The 19,538-nt window shown below is 37.3% G+C and overlaps 1 protein-coding gene across 1 annotated transcript in view; it reads right to left on the reverse strand.

Annotated features, from left to right (window-relative positions):
• Positions 1 to 19,538, reverse strand: part of CSMD3 (CUB and Sushi multiple domains 3) — a 681,859-nt gene that overhangs the window by 127,997 nt on the left and 534,324 nt on the right. Inside the window, exons 33-35 of the mRNA XM_032181613.1 lie at positions 5,088 to 5,201; positions 4,307 to 4,402; positions 3,181 to 3,384 (exon numbers count right to left, since the gene is read on the reverse strand). Of these exons, the coding sequence (XP_032037504.1) occupies positions 3,181 to 3,384; positions 4,307 to 4,402; positions 5,088 to 5,201 (414 nt within the window). The remainder of the gene's footprint in view (positions 1 to 3,180; positions 3,385 to 4,306; positions 4,403 to 5,087; positions 5,202 to 19,538) is intronic.

Raw genomic sequence — 19,538 nt, forward strand, 5'->3', positions numbered from 1 at the left:
AAGACAGAGGCGTACATCAACATCATTTCCCTTCTGAACGATCAACTTGAATGTATCTTGACTAGTTTGTTAGATGCTCTGACAGGGACAAATAAACTAAAGTTTAATCTAGATACCGATATTCTTTGGTATTTAAGAAGTTGAAGGAAAAGATTGATGAGATAGTTTAACAAACTGTTAGAATCATGGAATGCTTTGGGTTGGAATGGACCATAAAGATAATCTAATTCCAAACCTCCTGCCATGGACAGGGGTGCCAGACACTAGACCAGGTTGCTCAAAGCCACAGCCAACCTGGTCTTGAACACAGCCAGGGATGGGGCATCCATAGCTTCTCTGGGCAACCTGTTCCAGTACCTCACCACCCTCTGAGTAAAGAATTTCTTCCTTCTGTCTAATCTAAATATTCCTTCTTTTAGTTTAAAACTATTACTCCTTGTAATGGTACACTTCCTGATAAAGAGTCCCTCTCCAGCTTTCTTGTAGTCCCTCCTTTAGGTACTGGAAGTCTGCAGTGAGGTCTCCCTGGAGACTTCTCTCTTCAGGCTGAAGAAAGCAACTCCCTCAACCTATCTTCACAGCAAAGGTGTTCCAGCCCTTTGATTGTGGCTCTCCTCTGTGTTTGCTCTCACAGGTCCATGTTCTTATTATATTGGGGATCGCAGAGCTGAAGGCAGTAATCTAAATGGGGTCTCATGAGAACAGAGTAAAAAATCACCCTCTCTTGACCTGCTTGCTGTCCCTACTTCTTTTGATGCAGCCCAGGATATGTTTGACTTTCTGGGCTGCAAGTACACATTGCCATGCCCATGATGAGTTTTTCATCAACCAATTTCCCCCTAGGTCCTTCTCCTTGGAGTTAATCTTAAGCTATTCTCCACTCAGCCTGTATTTGTTCTTGGAATTGCCCTGTTCTTGAAATTGCCAGGACCTTGCACTCGGCCTTGTTGAACATGAAGTTCACACAGGCCCACCTCTCAAGTCTGTCAATGTCCCTCTGGATGGCATCTGTTCCCTCCAGTGTACCAGCCGCACCACACAGCTTGTTGCCATTGATGAACTTGCTGAGGGTGCTCTCAATCCAACTGTCCATGTTGCCAACAACGATGTTAAACAGAAGCTAATGTATCATTTCTACGCAACTTTGATAAGTTCTGAATTGATTTCATTAGATAAAAATATGAGGATTTATAAAATATGTAGAAGAATGCCACTTAATAACGAATACTGTAGCTACATTTTGTGTGGCACATAATTGTTAGAATCTCTTCAAATTACATAGATAAACTAAAGGTCAGTATAACTCAAAACGTTTAAATAATTAATACGTTTAAATAATTTACGTTTAAATAATTTAAATAACTTGTAAAAGGATGGACAGAATGATTGATGTCTGCTATCTCTAAGAAAACATTCAAACATTCACTAGAGTTAAGGCAATCTAATGTGGTCAGGTCTACCACTTCAATTATTAAACTGATTTAGTTCAATGGAATTTTATCCTCATATATATTTTATCACTGTTATTGGCACAGTAATTTTCACACGTGAAGTGGCCTGTAACCCTTTCACAGCTTGCCTAGAGACAGTTTGTCTTTCACAGAATAAGTCTATATGTATATGCATATGCATATGTATATGTATATAATATAATACGTTGTGATCAATGACCAAAATAATTATTTTGCTGAATTGTTATGTCTGAAAAAAAAAGTGAATACATTTCAAGGGTATAAACAAAAATCAATTATATTGGTTCTACTGTAGCAATTGAGGATAAATGAAGTATAGATAAATACTTCAGTTTCTTACTGATATATTAATCATGGTTCTATTCATTTTGACTGAAACAGTCCAAATAAACATTATTCATGTATAATATATTGTTAATCCTATTTTATTAATATTACTCCAGTGGCACTTAGTTGTTATCTCTGTCAAGATTTTAGTATTATGGAGGAAACATTTTGTTTTTATTGAAAAGCACTTGGTCTCTACCATGCAGCATTATATGATTAAGCAAAGAGGATTCAAAACCAACGTAATTAAAAATGTGTTGTTTTTGTTGTTTTTTTTTTTTTTTTCCTTTTTCCCTTTCTCCTCTACTCATCTAAAACTCTGCTTATGTACTTCTTAATGCTGGGGTCAGTTCTATAGTGTGGTTTTGCAGTAGGTTAGGATGATTTTTCTAAAAAATCTATTGCCTTTCAAGAATAGTAAAGTAACTAACTCATACATATATTTACTGTTTGGTTTGGGAACTGTGTTCTTCAGATGCCTTCATCCTCAAAATGAATGTTTCTTAATGTATTAAATTTTCACAAAATTAATGTATAGGGCAGTTGGTACTGCAACAGATGTTACAGGTGGAAAAGTTTGATGGCATTGCAAAAAAACAAAAAAATCCATGTAAATGACAACCAATTTTGATTCATTTATAAACAACTGGGTTTTTTTATATTAAAAAAAAAATCAAACAAAAAAACCCTCTATTAAAAATAACATGCACAGCAGCCAATGTATTTGCCCTTGATGTAAGCCTATGGAAAAATACACAAATATCATTTTATTTCCTTACTCTGCGACTTTTCAGAACTATCACCAGATTTCCAGTCGGTACAGATCAGCTTTATTAATGTCAATGGATGCACATTAATTTAAGACTCAAATGTTGAGAATTTAATCTTGTATGATCAGAACCAGATGAGATATATTTTCTGCTCTGGAAAATTACTGCTTTTTTTTTTTGTCAAGCATTGAAATATTAGCTTAACTATTTTTAAATCTTTAATATAGTAGTCTTCTTCATAACAGCTTACACTATCTTATTAGAGACCCAAAAGGTGAGAGCATCTTAGTCTTGAAGGAGTGAGTGAGAGAAGAAACTGTTATTTCTGAAACTTGATTAAAGGATAACGAGAGATGTCACTGATGTTAATGTAAAAGAAGGTAACATATAATTTATAACAGAAGGGTATGTTCATGAAACTAGTGAAATATTGCAGCAGGGTTAGAATTGAAAGGGTAATAAAATCTTAACCTTGAATGGAGAAGGAAGTGAGTAAAAGTAAGCAGGAATAAAATATTGTGTGGATGACAACGAAGGAAAACATTCAGCTAGAGATGATGGTCAACACTTTAGGCAGCAATTAGTCCTATTAAAAAGCCTGAAGAACTCACCAACACATGTAGGGAGAGAATCATTCCACTGTGCCAATGCATTTGGTACTGTATCACATCTAATTGCTGTTGATCCATGAAGGATATACCCTGGATTGCATTCAAAAAGAACCAATGACCCAACTGCAAATTCATTTCCAATCCTTTTTCCAAATCTTGGTTCAGGCACAGAGCTGCACTGTGTTGCACTTGTTCTTGGAACAGCTGCAAACATAAGAATTGTGGATTCCTAATTTTAGATTTGGTGAAGGAATACAGATTTTGAACCACAAATATTTGGAATGACTGGAAGTAACATTCACTTATTTGCCAGTTAAGAACATCTGCTTAATCCCCAACTTAATCTTCACAATGTGGATTACATACTTCTGATGACTAAATTGCTATTTAGAAGCGCATAGCAGTGATATCCTTGCCAAGACGAAAAGCAATGTATAAAATCCATAATGAAACCTTTCTAAAATGACACTGAAAAGAAATATCACTATGAAATGTTAATCTAATAGTTAAAAAAAAACAAAACAAAACAAAACAAACAATCAATGTCAGATAGGTGTTTACATTTATTCTTGTGGATTTCTAAATGTGTATTATGCCTGCCAGATCAGGATTTAGAATCCATAGAAAAATGGATTGCAGTTGCAAATACTGATGTATAACCATTTCTATGTTTTGCCCATAAAAAGGCAAATAATGTAAATAAAGGGAAGCAGTTTAATGATAGAAAGATCACTGATTCACCCACAGGTAATACTATTTGCAGTTATTCATATTTAATGTGAGAGATTTAAAAAGAAAACCAGTTTCTTTAAAAAGAAACCAGTTTGAGCCACAAGATATATCTAGCATTAATCAATCATATTAGCAAACATAAAACAGCTGCATTCTATAAGCGCCTTCTTAAATTTGGAACTTCCCTTATGCTTCTTAATTATTTGATTTAACATTTAAAATACAAATAAAAGAATGGAGCTAACATTATTTTTAAAAACAGGCAGAAATCATGAAACTTATTACATCATTAACAGGCTATTAATTTCCTCTTAATTTTCAGTCTGTTCCTCTCTGATCATTTACAACTTGTGAAGAAATTAATAAATTTACAAACTTTTCCAGGCTCTCTCACCTTGATAAACAAAATGAAATCCTTTAGCTGTTACTGGTCCAACTGAAGTAAATCTAACCGTGATCTGGTTACCTGAGCTCAATGGAAGGGATTCACCTACTCAAACAAAGCAAATACAAAGCTATCATAATCAGTTTTTACTAAAGAAGCATACAAAATTCCTGTCACCAACTCTACAGCTAAGACAACCCTCCCCTCCCCCCTTCCAGTCCTGTTCTGTTTCTTTAACTTGGCAGGATAGATTAAACATCTTAAGTTGGCAGTATCATGCTGTTCTAGAAAATGGGGACTAAAAATCACTACGGTTATTATGAATATATATTTTTCCCTTATAAAAAGTATATATATATATATATATCTATATTCACACCATGTCTGTAAATAAGTCAACATGCACATAATCTATACAGTTTCACTTTGCTATAAAAAATATGCTGGTTTCCCTTTTATAATATCCATTTCAGATTGCTTACTAGATACAAGTAATAAAGGCATGAAGTAAGAAGCCCCAAATACACACTATAACAAGTGAATATTAAAAAAAAAAAAAAAAAAAAAATCCACTTGGCTTTTATTTCTTCATTAATGAACACAGTTTTGAGTGATTACATTTTTATTTTAAAATCCCAATTTCATATATTTCCTGAACAGCATCTAAGAAAATATGACAGTTGTCTTTTCTTTTCTCTTTCCTTTTTTGTTTTTTAACTACACTATCTTTATAGTTTATATAAAATAAATTTTATTTTAATGGTTTAATGACAGTTCTGTTAACATATACCTGAATGAGATCCTGAGAGAGAAGATAACAGTGATGACTGCAGAGATGGGCCATCATATACTTCAACCACATCATGGAGTGATGTCTGGAAAAATACAAACTGGCCAAAAACCACTGATCAAACAGGAAGGTGAAAAAGCAAGAAGCACCAACAGCCAAAAATGGGGGATAAAATGAGAAGAAAAAAAAAAAAAAACATACATTAATATACTGCATTAAAATATTTTAATTGAAAATATATTTATTGGCTGATTTCTCTGACCATTTAATTATTTTTCCCTGAGTATACTGTTATTTTTCATAACATAACAGCATTAAAACGTAATTCTATATATAGAGAATAGGCAATGAAGGTATATGTTCATACATGTAATTGTTGGAAAATTTTAGTAATTAGGCAAAAAAAAGTCTGTTTTTGTATTTTCAAATTCTCTACTTTTCCCTCCCCACAAAATTCCTCAGCTCAATATCCTCCTTTATAGTCTTGGCATATTCTTATATATGTTGTTTTATCCATTCATTTTGTTGATAACCTTCTCTAAATTTCACAGACCTTGGGATTCTTCTTAAGAACATTAACATTCAGTGCATCTTTTATATTTGCAAAATAAATGAGCAACTAACTCAAAGTTTGTTAACTCAAACATTTGGGAATTCATATGCTGAATCACAAATATATTTATTTTTTAGTCATGCTAGATGAACAACTGAATTCAATAACGTTACTTTTGCACTTAAGTTCAGCGGTCTTTTGCAGCACTTTCACATCAGAGGTATTTGCTCTTTCAATATATACAAATAATTAAAATAGGAAAAAAAGAAAATTTGGGATTAATTCTGACCCAAATATCTACAAAACATTTACACCCTGATTTTATCACCATTACAAGCAATTTCCCAGAAAAGTGGCTTAAGGAGTATAAAGGGGTAAAAAAGATGGAAGAAGATATATATTTGTAGGAATAGTAACACCTACTAAGAACAGAAGGTAAACAGAACCAGTTTCTGGTTGTGGTTCATTATCCAGGTTAGGCATTTAGTGGTAAATATTCTGGTGTGTTGCTACTGGAGACATAATATATTTCTTTGCCATATGGTCAGTAATATTTTTATCTGCTATATTTTATTGTAATAGATGAAGCTAGGCACTTATAGTTCTTCCAAAGTATACATTCTAATAAAGCTTTAAAATAAGTACATAAAAAATGTGGAGTCTTCAAATTGTCTTTTTTCCTCTTCCTCCTCCTCCTCCTCCTTCTCCTCCTGCTCTTCCTCCTTTTCCTTTTCCTTTTCCTTTTCCTTTTCCTTTTCCTTTTCCTTTTCCTCTTTCCTTTTTCCCTTTTCCTTTTCCCTTTTTCTTTTTCTTTTTCTTTCTCCTTGTCCTATTTCCTTTTCTATAAATTCATAGATGTAAAAAATAGCAATTGTACTCTGCTAACTTGGGATCTTATTATAAACTCTTCAAGAAGAAACGAAATCCATTTTTGAAATGAGAATCTCTTTTTGAAGTGAAGGCGTGGATGCGGAGTTTATAAAATGTTCAAAAAAGTAATTAAAAGAACAATTCCACGAGACATTTACAAAGTATTTTGTCTATCTTTAGGATGAACCATAAGTGAGATCTAAAAAATATCTTTATTTTTCCTCCAATCTTCAGAAAAGTATTATTACTATTATTTTTTAATTTTATTTTTACTAGCTCTGCTTATTTTTAAATATTTAGCTGCATACATCTTCACTGCGGTGTTCCTGGAAATAACTAACAAGCTTAACATCTAATTACTTCTGCCATGTTGTCCATTCACGTTTGTATTTTCCTCGAATTTTCACACTCAATGAAGTCCACTTTGCCATTGAGCCAAGCAATATTCCTTGTGACTTCCACTGCTATTTTCCATATCATGAAAAGTTACAAGCTATGTACAGAAATTTCAGGCAAGTTCTGAGGCATAACTATTGCACGAGCTGTATTGTGGGAAAACTGTAAAAACAGAATTGATGAACTATATTTGCGTTTTAATGGGCTATTGTAAGATATTCCGTAGCAATTATAACATAGAGTGGGCCAAGTTCAAAGGTCAATTTCTATACAAAAAAGATCAAATAAATTGAATTTATAGCTGAGACGGGAAGCCTCCAGAGCTCATCTAGTCCAACCTGCTTGTTTGGAGAGTCATCTCAAGCACAATTCTAAGGGTTGCGTCTTGTAGGAATTTGAATACTTCCATGAATTGAAAGTCTACAACCTCTATGGGCAAGCTGTTTTTGGTTCCAATCACCCTTACAAAAAAGTTTTTCTCTTTTGTTTAAATGGAATTTATCATGTTTCAGTTTGTACCCATTGCCTCTTGTCCTGTCACAGGGCACTACTAAGAAGCCTGGCTCTGTCTCCTTTACTCCCTAGGTATTTATACACAATGATGAGATACCCCTGAAGCGTCTCTTCTCTAGGCTGAACAATCTCAGCTCTATTACATGTCCAGTTGCTTAACCATCTTTGTCACCCTTCATTAGACTTGCTCCAGTACATCCATGTCTCTCTTGTAGTGGTATCCAGCACTGGACATACCACCCCTAACGTGTCTCACCAGTGCTGAATGGAGGGGTAGGATCTTCTCACTCAATTTTCTGGCAATGCTCTGCCTAATGTAGTCCAAGAGGCTGAAGGCATTCTTTGTGGCAAGGGCACACTGCTGGGTCATGTTCAGCATGGTGTCCATCTGTACCCCCAGGACCTTTCCTGCAAAGTTGCTTTCCAGCCAGCTATCTGCCAGTCTGTACTAGGGCACAGAGCTATTCCTCAGTTTCAGACTCTTGCTGAACCTCATGAGCTACCTGAATCTATATGGTATATCATATCTATATGGTATATCTATGTATATCTATGTATATATGTATCTATGTATATCTATATATATGGTATACATGTATCTATGGTATAGATATGGTGTACCATATAGATAGCACATCTATATGGTATATCAAAAAAATTCAGTTTTGTATCATCTGTAAACTCACTGGGAGTGCACTCTGTCCCATCATACATATCATGAAGATATTAAATAATAGTGGCTGCAGCATCAGTCCCTAGGGTATGCCATTACTGACTGGGTGCCAGCTATCATTCATGCTGTTGATCACAACCCTTTGAGCTTGGCAGTTTAGCCAGTTTTCAGTCCACCTCAATGACTTCTTATCTAGTCAGTATGTCATCAAATTGTAAATGAGAATATTATGCAAGCCATTGTTGAAAGCCTTGCTAAAGTCAAGATAAACAACATTCAGTGCTCTCCATTCAACCACCAAGCCAGTATACAAATTGTAGCAGGCAATCAGGTCTGTAAGGCATAATTTCCTTTTCGTAAATCCACGCTTACTACTTACAATAACCTTCTTTTCCTTGCTATGTTTGGAAAAGGTGACCGAGCCTGTATGTCCCACCTACCCAGGCGTTTAGGGAGGTAAGGCTAACTGGCCTATATTTCCCTAGATCCATCTCTTTGCCCTTCTTGAAGATAGGAGTGGCATTTGTTTTTCTCAGGAACCTCCTTTGACTTCCATGATATTTCAGAGGTAACTAATCTCCCTCAGTACTCTTGCATGCATCCCATCAGGTCCCATGCGCTTGTGTACATGCAAGATGTTTAAGTGTTCCCTCACTTTGTCCTTCCTCATTCCAAACTTCTAATGGTCTCAGGGGCAAAGGATTGATGAAGTCTGTCCTACCAGTAGAGATTCATGCAAATCACCAGGACCCCTGCACCTTTGAAAAGTGGACCACATTTTCCTACTCTTCTTTTTGTTGGTTCTGTAGAAGCCTTTCATATCTTGGGGAGGGGAGGCGAGGCGAGGCAAGGCGAGGCGAGGGCTGGTGGATAAAAAGCTCAACATGAGCTTGTCAGTGTGTGCTTGCAGCCTGGAAAGCCAACCATATCCTGGGCTGCATCAAAAGAAGTGTGGACAGCAGGTCATGCAGGTGGTTCTCCCCCTCTACTCTTTTCTTGTGAGACTCCACTTAGAGTAAGGTGGCTTCAGCCCTTGGGTCCCCAACATAAGAAGATAGACCTGTTGTAGCAAGTCCAGAGAAGGACCCTGAGGATGATCTGAGGGCTGGAACACCTCTCCTATGAATACACGTTGAGAGAATTGGGATTTTTCAGCCTGGGGAGACCTTCCAGTACTTAAAGGAGGCCTATAGAAAAGATGTGGAAATACTTTTTTATCAAGGAGCGTAGTGATAGGTTAAGGCTGAAAGTATCCAAGGCTGGGTTGGATGGGACTTTGGGCAACCAGATCTAGTTGGAGGTGTTGGCAGGGTAGTTTTAACTAGATGATCTTTAGAGTCCTTTTCAACAAATCTTTCTGTGATTCTGTAATTCTACAGTTGTATGATTAAGAGCATAATTCAAATGTCTCTTGAACATTGACAGGCATGGGACATCAACCACCTCACTAAGAAGCCTCTTCTAGTGTTTGACTACCTTCACAGTAAAGAATTTCTTCCTAATATCAAGTCTGAATCTCCCCTAGCACAGCTTTGTGCCATTACCTTGCAAACTATCATTGCTTACCAGGGAGATCAGCATCTCCCTCTCCATTTCCTTTCCTCAGGAAGCTGTATAAAGCAATAAGGCCACCTCTTAGCTTCCATTTCTCCAAACTAGACAAACCAAGTGTCCTCAGCCTCTCCTCATAGGAGATACCTTCCAGCCCTTTTAGCAGCTTTGTTGTTCCTCTGGATGCATTCAAGCATCTTAATATCCTTTTTATATTTTGGAGATCAGAACTGCACATGATACTCAAGATGAGGCTGCACCAAGTCTAAATATAGTGGGAGAATCACCTATTTTGGCTGGTTGGTTATGTTGTGTTAAATACACCCCACAATGTCGTTTGCCCTCTTTGCTGCCAGGGAACACTGTTGACTCACGTTGAGCCTGCAGTCAATCAGCACCCTCAAAACCCTTTCTGCTGAGCTGCTCTCTAGCCATTTGTCTCCCAGTCTGTACTTGTGTCTGACATTACTTCACCTCATGTACAGCACCTAGCATTTACCCCTGTTGAATTTCATGCCGTTGATGTTTGTCCAATGCTCTAATCTACCTAGATCCTTCTACAAGGCTTCTTGTCCCTCCAGGGAGCCAACAGCACCTCTCAGTTTAGCATCATCAGCAAACTTGCTGAGGTTACATTCGACTATTATATCTAGATCATTGATAAAAATATTGAATAGAACTGTCCCTAGAATTGAGCCCTTGAGAACACCACTAGTGACTGCCCACCAGCCAGATGTAGCCCAATTCACTACAATCCACTGAGCTCTACAATTAAGCCCATTCATCACCCAGTGTAGCATGTACTTGTTCAACTCACAGTTGGATAATTTGTCCAGAAAGATACAATGAGGGATAGTATTAAAGGTCTTACTAAAATCCAGAAAGATTACTTCCACCATCTTCCCTTCATTCACTACGCAGGTGATCTTGTAACAGAAGGAGATCAAATTTCTAAGACAGGACTTTCCTTGGTGAACCCATGTTGATTATGTTTGATAATAGCTTTGTTCTAAATGTCTTTCAATATGTCCCAAGACAACCTTCTTCATAACTTTTTCAGGGGCTTACAGGTTTGTAGTCTCCCGGGTGTTCTCTTGGGCCCTTCTTGTAGATAGGTATAACATTGGCTAGCTTCCAGTCAGAAGGGACCTCCCCAGGCTGCCAAGACCTTTGGTAAATAGTTGAGAGGGGTTCAGCTATAGCATTTGCTAATTCCTTAAGTACTCTGGGGTAAATCCTGTCAGACTTATGAACGTTCAACTAATACAGTGGTCCATATAGTTTCAGTGGAGTAAGATGAGCTGTCTTACTTTGTGCCATTCTACAGAACCCAAGGTTTCCCATTGACATGAATGGGATATATTTTTTGGCTTATGATGTATCAAACTCAGAAAGCTTTAAGATGAAGTCTATTACTGATGCAATTCATTTGCCTTTATGATATTAACAAATGTCCCAAATAGGGCCTAAATTATCTCTATAAATACATCTGCCACCAGGAACTATTAAAGAGTGGGAGTAAAAAGTCTGTTTCTGTGTGTGAAAGACATAAACGGCTAGCTAAAGCCATCCATTTGCTATGAATAATAATTTTAAGTTGTGCTTGAGCAAGGTGTTTTACATAAATCTTTTATACTCTTTAAAAAATGAAAATGGAAGCAGGGAGTCTCAATAGGTTTCTTCTGATGGTAACTGTAAAGTCGAGGTGTTGTGGTATAGACAGAAGCTAGAGGACTTCCTCAGAATTTGAAGTTACTTCCAGAAGCTAGCTTCTGATCATTTCAAATAGAATTTTTGTCATCAGACTAAGCAATCTTCCAAAACTAGAGCCTTGCTGACAGCAACACAAATGTTTGAGTTCAGTGAATCTGTAAAAAAAAAAATAATCTTATTCTTCACTAGCTCCACTGTTGACATCTCTTTGCTTAAGGTGAGATGTTTTCCCTATCAGGCTTTTTAAAGCAGCATATTAAAACTTTTTTTTTTTTATGGAAAAAAAAAATCTGGGAAAAAAAAAGAAAAGTAGCATTGTTTAGAAACTTCAAAAGTCATTAAAGGACAGAAAAAGATAAATCTCTCACTAGCATCTTTGTGATGACTAAAGGTAACAGGTAATCAGTAAGAAACAAGAAATGCAAGCCTCTCCTGCTGGAACATAGTGTTCCCAGTGAGTAATCCCTTTAGCTTCATAAAAAGCAACATGAAAAAAAATGTATGAAATTTACTTTTGTATTTTTGATGACTTAGGAGCACACTGGAATGATGGACTTACTCAATAATTTTAAATTAAATTTTATTCATGTTGACAATAAACAAATAAATTGATATTCAACCCCTTCTACCTGAGAAAAAATGTCCAGTAAAACTGCAATATAACTTGAGTGTATGTTGGACTCTTCAAAAAGTAATTATTTTAGTAAACACAGAGAAGGTTTTTGAAGGGAAAGGCTGAAAGGTCACAACAAAAAAGAGGTGATCTTATAGAATTCATGCATATAGAAATATTGTTTTCAATAACCTAAATTAATTTTCACCAGTTCACACAAACAAATTGGAAGACCTGATCTTTTACTATGCAGCCGAATACGTGTTTGACATAACAATAGTGGAGTATCTTTGTGGTAGTAGTTTTGCTATTATTTAGTTTTTAAATAAAAATAGTTGTGAAATATTTTTCCTCTTACATTTCCCAATATTTTGTTCTCTACCAGCTACTGTTAATATATTCAATCTACCTTATTCCTGTAGTGGTAATCAATAATGATATGTTAGATATCTTGATAGTGGATGATACTTATTAGCATACGCTGTAGTATAACAAGAAAACTAATTGTTTGTGAATAAAATGTAGAGCCCCTACTAGTAGTATCCTGCAGGGCAAATCTCAAACAATTTCAACGCAAATAGCCATTATAAAACAGCTGTCTAGTGTTCCTGAACTTGGAAACAGCAAAAATTAATTTGAATAGTATAAGCTTCTAGGGTGAAATGCAGACTAGACGTCAAAATAAAGCTAGTGATGGGCTTAGGTGTACACCACTAGAAGTGATGTTCTTACTGTCATAAGTAAGGGTAGAGAACTGCTTACCCTCAACAGAAAATTATTAACAAGGGCAAGTGATTGCAGATGAATGGAATTGATATAACGATACAAAAATAATCTGATGCAACAATAAAGAGAAAACATTAAATAACTGAAAATTAAAATATGTAAAAGGTATGAAGAGATAGAAGGAACAGGAATAATACACATGAATGTATAGCTATATACTTTATAGCTACTGAAGCTAGATTATTCTTTCACATTTCCTAATGTATATACCAACTTCAAAAAGGCATCACAAATCTACAGAAGCCCTCAAATATAATGTAATTATATTTTAATATTATCATATGTATAATATTAGTGTAATATTATTAGAAAAAAAGAAATATAACTGAATGAGGTCACATTCAACAATAATGGTCAACATAAATATAGTAGAGATTTCCAAGCCATGCATACGTGTTCTAGTTGACTGTACTGAGGCAGGAAAAATTAATGTAAATTTATACTGTTCATAGTGTATGTGACATGCACCACTGTCTAGTTTTAATCCCTTTGTCTATGGAAAAAGGTTTAACTGAACTTTCTGCCTTGGATCATGAGCTATCTGCTCCATTGGTAGCCTTAGTGATTATGCTCTCAGGTGGAGTCCTTCATCTCCTTGCAGAACATACAGAAGATGAGGGAGGATAAAAAAAGATTTTTTTTCTTTCTGCAAACAAGGGATAGATAAGGGAGGGCATGAATAATTCTGGTTCTTACTTCAGGTGCTGTTTTCTTCCTTCCATCAAGGGGAAGAAAATACCCCAAAAGGTCTGAGCTGTAGCCCATATTCTGTTTCTTCCTTTGTTTTACTTTTGTAAAGAAAGTGTTGAATGAAAGCATGCTGGCCGGTCCTTTTTTGCATTACCGTATTCCTGCATTTTCAGAGCAGGAGGGGAAAAAAAAAGATGGGAAGTGCTGTATTTTCTCATTTTTGAGAAAATAAATATTATATAAAAGTTTGAAGAGACAAAAAAAGTGTGTTTAGGGACACAGGATGGGGCAGTTAGTAACACTAGAAGCTCAGCATGCAAAATAGTCAAGTGAAATTGTAGAGAAAAAATATGCACACATATTTCCCCACAAAGAGACATAATTCCATACAAAATGGAATGGGAGAGAAATGGCACTCAGGCCTTATCCTGAATTTGGAAGAGGAGTGAATTCTTGTAATACACACGTTTCTTGTTTTTTCCTAAAATCAGCTATGTCGATTAGATTTCATAAATTATCATACTACTCTAAGCCTCAGAATTCTATTTCCCTTTCTGCAGCTCACATCCATCTTTCCTGGTTTGACTCATTATGAATATATGTGAAACCCTTCCTGAATCTGCAGCAGCACAATAGCACCGAAAACAAACACATAAAAAGACAAAACAACCCTAAAAAATAAAAAAATATATATGTAATTTTAAGTTTAAATACTATATATGCTTATTATATTATATTATACTGAATATCACAGAATCACAGAATTGTCTAGGTTGGAAGGATCATCGAGTCCAACCTCTGACCTAACACTAACAAGTCCTCCACTAAACCATATTGCTAAGTTCAACATCTAAACATCTTTTAAAGACCTCCAGGAATGGTGACTCCACCACTTCCCTGGGCAGCCCATTCCAATGCCTCACAACCCGCTCAGTAAAGAAGTTCTTCCTAATATCTGAACTAAAACTTTCCTGGCGCAACTTTAGCCCATTCCCCCTCGTCCTGTCACCAGGCACGTGGGAGAATAGATCAACACCCACCTCGCTACAGCCTCCTTTAATGTACTTATAAAGAGCGATGAGGTCACCCCTGAGCCTCCTTTTCTCCAGGCTGAACAAGCCCAGCTCCCTCAGCCACTCCTCGTAGGACTTGTTCTCCAGACCCCTCACCAGCTTCGTTGCCCTTCTCTGGACTCTTTCGAGCACCTCGATGTCCTTCCTTCTTGTAGCGAGGGGCCCAAAACTGAACACAGTACTCGAGGTGCGGCCTCACCAAAGCTGAGTGCAGGGGGACAATCACTTCCCTAGATCTGCTGGCCACACTGTTTCTTATACAAGCCAGGATGCTGTTGGCCTTCTTGGCCACCTGAGCACACTGCTGGCTCTTATTCAGCCAGCTATCAACCAATACTCCCAGGTCCTTCTCTTCCTGGCAGCTTTCCGACCACTCATGTCCCAGCCTGTAGCTCTGCTTGGGGTTATTGTGCCCCAGATATGTGATAATGACAAGTAATATTACTATGTCTTATGTCTGCTTTGTAACACAGAACCCTGAAAGAAACACCACACAATCTTCTTTTCTTTATTTTGGTTTGTTTTAATTTGACTAACCTGAAATTCAAGAGTCTATTATTGTTATTTCTTTAAATAGGCAGTGCTGGTTTATTTATCCCTGCAGACAAAAACTCTGTCTTACCTTTCTGATTAGGTTTATAGTTCTTAAAATTGATTCTCTACCTAAAATGTTGAATTTCATAGAATCATTGAATCATTTAGGTTGGAAAAGACCTCCAAGATCACCTAGTCCAACCAGTAACCTAGCACTGCCAAGTCCACCACTAAACCGTGTCACAAAGCTCTACATTTGCATGTGTTTTGAAGACCTCTAGGGATGGTGACTCAACTACCGGGCAGCCTGTTCCAAAACTTCACAAACCTTTCAGCGAAGATTTTTTTCCTAATATCGAGCCTAAACCTTCCCTGGCACAATTGAAGGCCATTTCCTCGTCTGATCACTTGGTGTTTGGGAGAAGAGACCAATCTCTACCTTGCTATAGCCTTCTTTAAGGTACAGTGCAATAAGGTAAGGTATAACCCTCCTTTTCTGTAGGCTAAACAACCTCAGCTCCCTCAGCTGCTCTTCATAAGACTTATTCTCTAGACCCTTCATCAGTTTTGTTGCCATTCTTTGGATGTGCTCCAGCACCTTAATGAAACTTAATACAGTATTTGAGGAGCAGCCTCACCAGATCTGAGTACTGAGGGACAATCACTTCCCTGATCCTGCTAGCAACACTGCTTATAATACAAACCACGATGCTGTAGGCCTTCAGGGCCATCTGAGCATGCTGCTGGCTCATATTCAACTGGCTATTGAACAATACTTCCAAGTCCCTTTCTGCTAGGCAGCTTTCCAGACAATCTTCCCCCAGCCTGTAGTGTTGCATGGGGTTGTTGTGCCCCAAGTACAGGACCCAGGATTTAATCTTGTTGAACCTTGTACAGTTGGCCTCAGCCCATCAGTCCAGCCTATCCAGATCCCTCTGTACAGTCTTCTTACCTTTGAGCAGATCAATACTCGCACCTACCTTGGTGTCATCTGCAAAATTCATGATGGTGAACTGGATCTCTTCATCCAGACCATTGATAAAGATATTGAAAAGAAGTAGCCCCAGTACTGAACCCTGGGGGACAGCACTACTGAATGGCCTCCAACTGGATTTAACTCCTTTTGCCATGGAGTCCTGTCCTGTCCATCCAGGCTGTTTTTAATCCAATGAAACATATACCTGTCCAAGCCACGAACAGACAGTTTCTCCAGAAGAAGGTTGTGGAAAACAGAGTCAAAGGCCTTACTGAAGTCTAGGTAGACCACATCCACACCCTTTCCCTCATCCACTGAGCAGGTCACCTTGTCGTAGAAGGAGATCAGATTCATCAGCAGGACCTGTCTTTCATAAACTCACACTGACTGGGCCTGATTACCTGGTTGTTCTGCATTGTGCTGTGAGATGGCACTCAAGATAATCTGCTCCATAACCTTCCCCAGCAGTGAGGTCTGACTGACAGGCCTGTAGTTTCTTGGATCCTCCTTCCAGCTCTTCTTGTACATGGTCATCACGTTTGCTAGCCGCTAGTTGACTGGGACCTTCCCTGATAGTCAGGACTGCTGATAAGTGATGGAAAGAGGCTTGGTGAATACTTCTGCCACCTCCCTCAGTACCCTTGAGTGGATCCCATCTTGCCCTGTAGGTTTGTATATGTCTAGAGAGGGATAGCCTGAGAGTGTGTCAGTAAAAATTAAGGACTGGATCAACAAAGGACACCTTGTGGTTGGGGTCTACTACAGGTTGCCTGATCAAGATAAGCCTGTTGATGAGGCCTTTTTGCTCCAGCTACAAGAAGCATCGCACTTACAGGCAATCTTCCTGGGGGATTTCAACCACACAGATGTTTGCTGGGAAAGCTATGTGGCAGGCAGTAAGCAATCCAGGAGACTCCTGGAGTGCATTGAAGACAACTTCCTCATCCAGGTATTAGACAATCAAATCAGAGGAGAAGTGTTACTGGACCTGGTGGTCCATGCAGATTAACTCATTAAAGAGGTTAAGATTGGAGGAAGTCATGCAGTGACCACGCCCTGGTTAAGTGGATGATCCTGAGGGAGATAGGCCTGGCTAAGAGCATAGTCAGGACCCTGAACTTCAGAACAGCCAACTTCCAGCTGTTCAAAGAATTAGTGGATGAGATTCCATGGGACACGATCCTTGGGGACAGAGGATCTGATCAGAGCTGTCAACTCTTTAAGGCTATTTTTCTTAGAGTGCAAGAGCTCTCTATTCCCATGTGCAATAAATCAAGCAGGGAAGGTAGGAAATTTGCATGGTTGAATAAGAATCAAACTTAGGCAAAAGAAGGACAGAGGGTGGAAACAGGGACACATGCCCTGGGAAGAGTACCAAAATGCTGCTCAGATGTGCATGGATGGGATCAGTAAATCCAAGGCACTGACAGAACTAAACTTGTTGAGGAATGCAAAGAATAACCAGAAGGAATTCTACAGGTACTTTGGCAACAAGCGAATGACTAAGGAGAGTGTACTGCCTCTGACAAATGAAGACGGAGAACCGGTAACAACAGACGCGGAGAAGGCGGAGGTACTTATAAACTTCTTTGTCTCGGACTTCACAGGATTCCCACAACTTTCAAAGCCTGAGCATCTTGGATGTGGGAAGTCCCTCCCACTGTAAGCAAAGAGCAAGTTAAGGGCCTCCTGATGCAACTTAACAACTACAAGTCTATGGGGCCTGATGACATGCATCCCAGGGTCCTGAGGGAACTGGCTGATGTAGTCGCCAAAACTCTCCATCATATTTGAAAAATCATGGCATTCAGGTGACGTCCCCAGTGACTGGAAAAGGGGAAACATCACTCACATTTTTAAAAGGGTAGAAAGGAAGACCCAGGGAACTACAGACTGGTAAGCCTCACCTCTGTGCCTGGCTAGATTAATTCTTTTGGTAAAAGTTAGTTCTTTTGCCAAAGTTAGTTCTTTGGCAGTAATGGTTTTTAATTATGTATTTTCCTGTCATCCAACACAGCAGCTATCTATGATACCATTTCCCAGATCTATTAGTGATTAATGTTATAGTCCTACCTAAAACCAAAATAATGAGAGAATTGTGTACATATGAACGAAATGTACACATATGAACATATGTACTTTAAACATGCTGTATTTTACAAGGTTGTTTTACCAAGTAAGAAAGCAAAGCTTGAGAACTTTAATGTCTATGACACCAGATAAATTAGTGCTTGTCACACTTGCACTATTATTGCACTATATCCTGCAAGATTAACTAATCAGGTTCTTATCCAGAACAGATTTAACTTTATGACTATATCAGACAAAATTGTATAGTATCATGCATTATCAATTAGAAAGCTTTTATCCTTTCCGTATTTCCATTGAGTTATATTACACAGCATTTCTGTGCAATCACTTAGGATATGTGTTAGATTTTTTATCTTAAGGAAATTATGCATATGTTAACTAAAAAGAGAATCTCATTTCACAGTTTCCAAAAGGCAATCCATAAGCTATTTCTGAAAATACTCTTTAAAAGAAAAAAAAAAAGGAAAAAAAAAAGAAAAAAAAAATACATGGTTCAACTTTAGAAAACAATAAGGAAACAACAACTGGTATAGTTTTGTTGATGCAGAGAATGTCTGTCAGGAATTGTGATTTTCAATATATCATTAAATTATTTAGAAAGATGTAAAAAACAATTACAAAATATGTTGATGGTATTATGCTATTAAAGAAGTAAAAGCAAGAACTAACTGAAAAGTTACAGAAACACATTATGCTAATGAATGATGTGATAAAGTGTTAGATAAAATTCAGTGTAGATAAGTGTAAAGTAGTGCACATGAATTAAAAAATAATCCTACTTTATATTCACAATGACAGGCTTTGACTTAGCTATTAACTATCTTGGACTAAGATCTTGAGGTTATAAAATTCCTATGAAACAGTTCTGTATTCAGTAGTGCCAGAAAGGAAATAAAATACTAGCAGTTATTAGGAAAAGAGCAGAGAACAAGCAATTATAAGCCAAGTGCGAAAATCTAGAGTGCAGGGGATAGACTTTCTGGTCTGCTCTTTGCAAAAAAAAAGTGAGTGAAATGAGAAAAAGTATAGAGAAGGATGAACAGGATAACAAGAAAATATGCAATTGTCCCTATTGCATCATGAACAGATATAAATTCTTTTTAGAAATGAGTTGATTAAGGGACAAATATGATAGGAATCTATAAAATTGTGAGGTGAATAGAGAAATTGAACAGGGAATTATTTTTACTGTCCTTTCAAGTCTAAGAACTGGAGACCAGTGAGTGCAAATGTCTATAACACATTTAAAACTGGGAAGATGTTTCTTTATACAATACATGTTTAAGGTGTGGAACTGCTTGCTAAATTATATCACAAAGACTATATGGGCTAAAAAGCAGTGATATAAATTAATGGCAGAAAGATTCATATGTGCTTCCTATAGATTAGGAAATCCTTTAAGTACAGATTAATGGTGAC

The sequence above is a fragment of the Aythya fuligula genome, chromosome 2 (genome assembly GCF_009819795.1).
Source record: "Aythya fuligula isolate bAytFul2 chromosome 2, bAytFul2.pri, whole genome shotgun sequence".
In the NCBI taxonomy this organism is placed as follows: Eukaryota; Metazoa; Chordata; class Aves; order Anseriformes; family Anatidae; genus Aythya; species Aythya fuligula.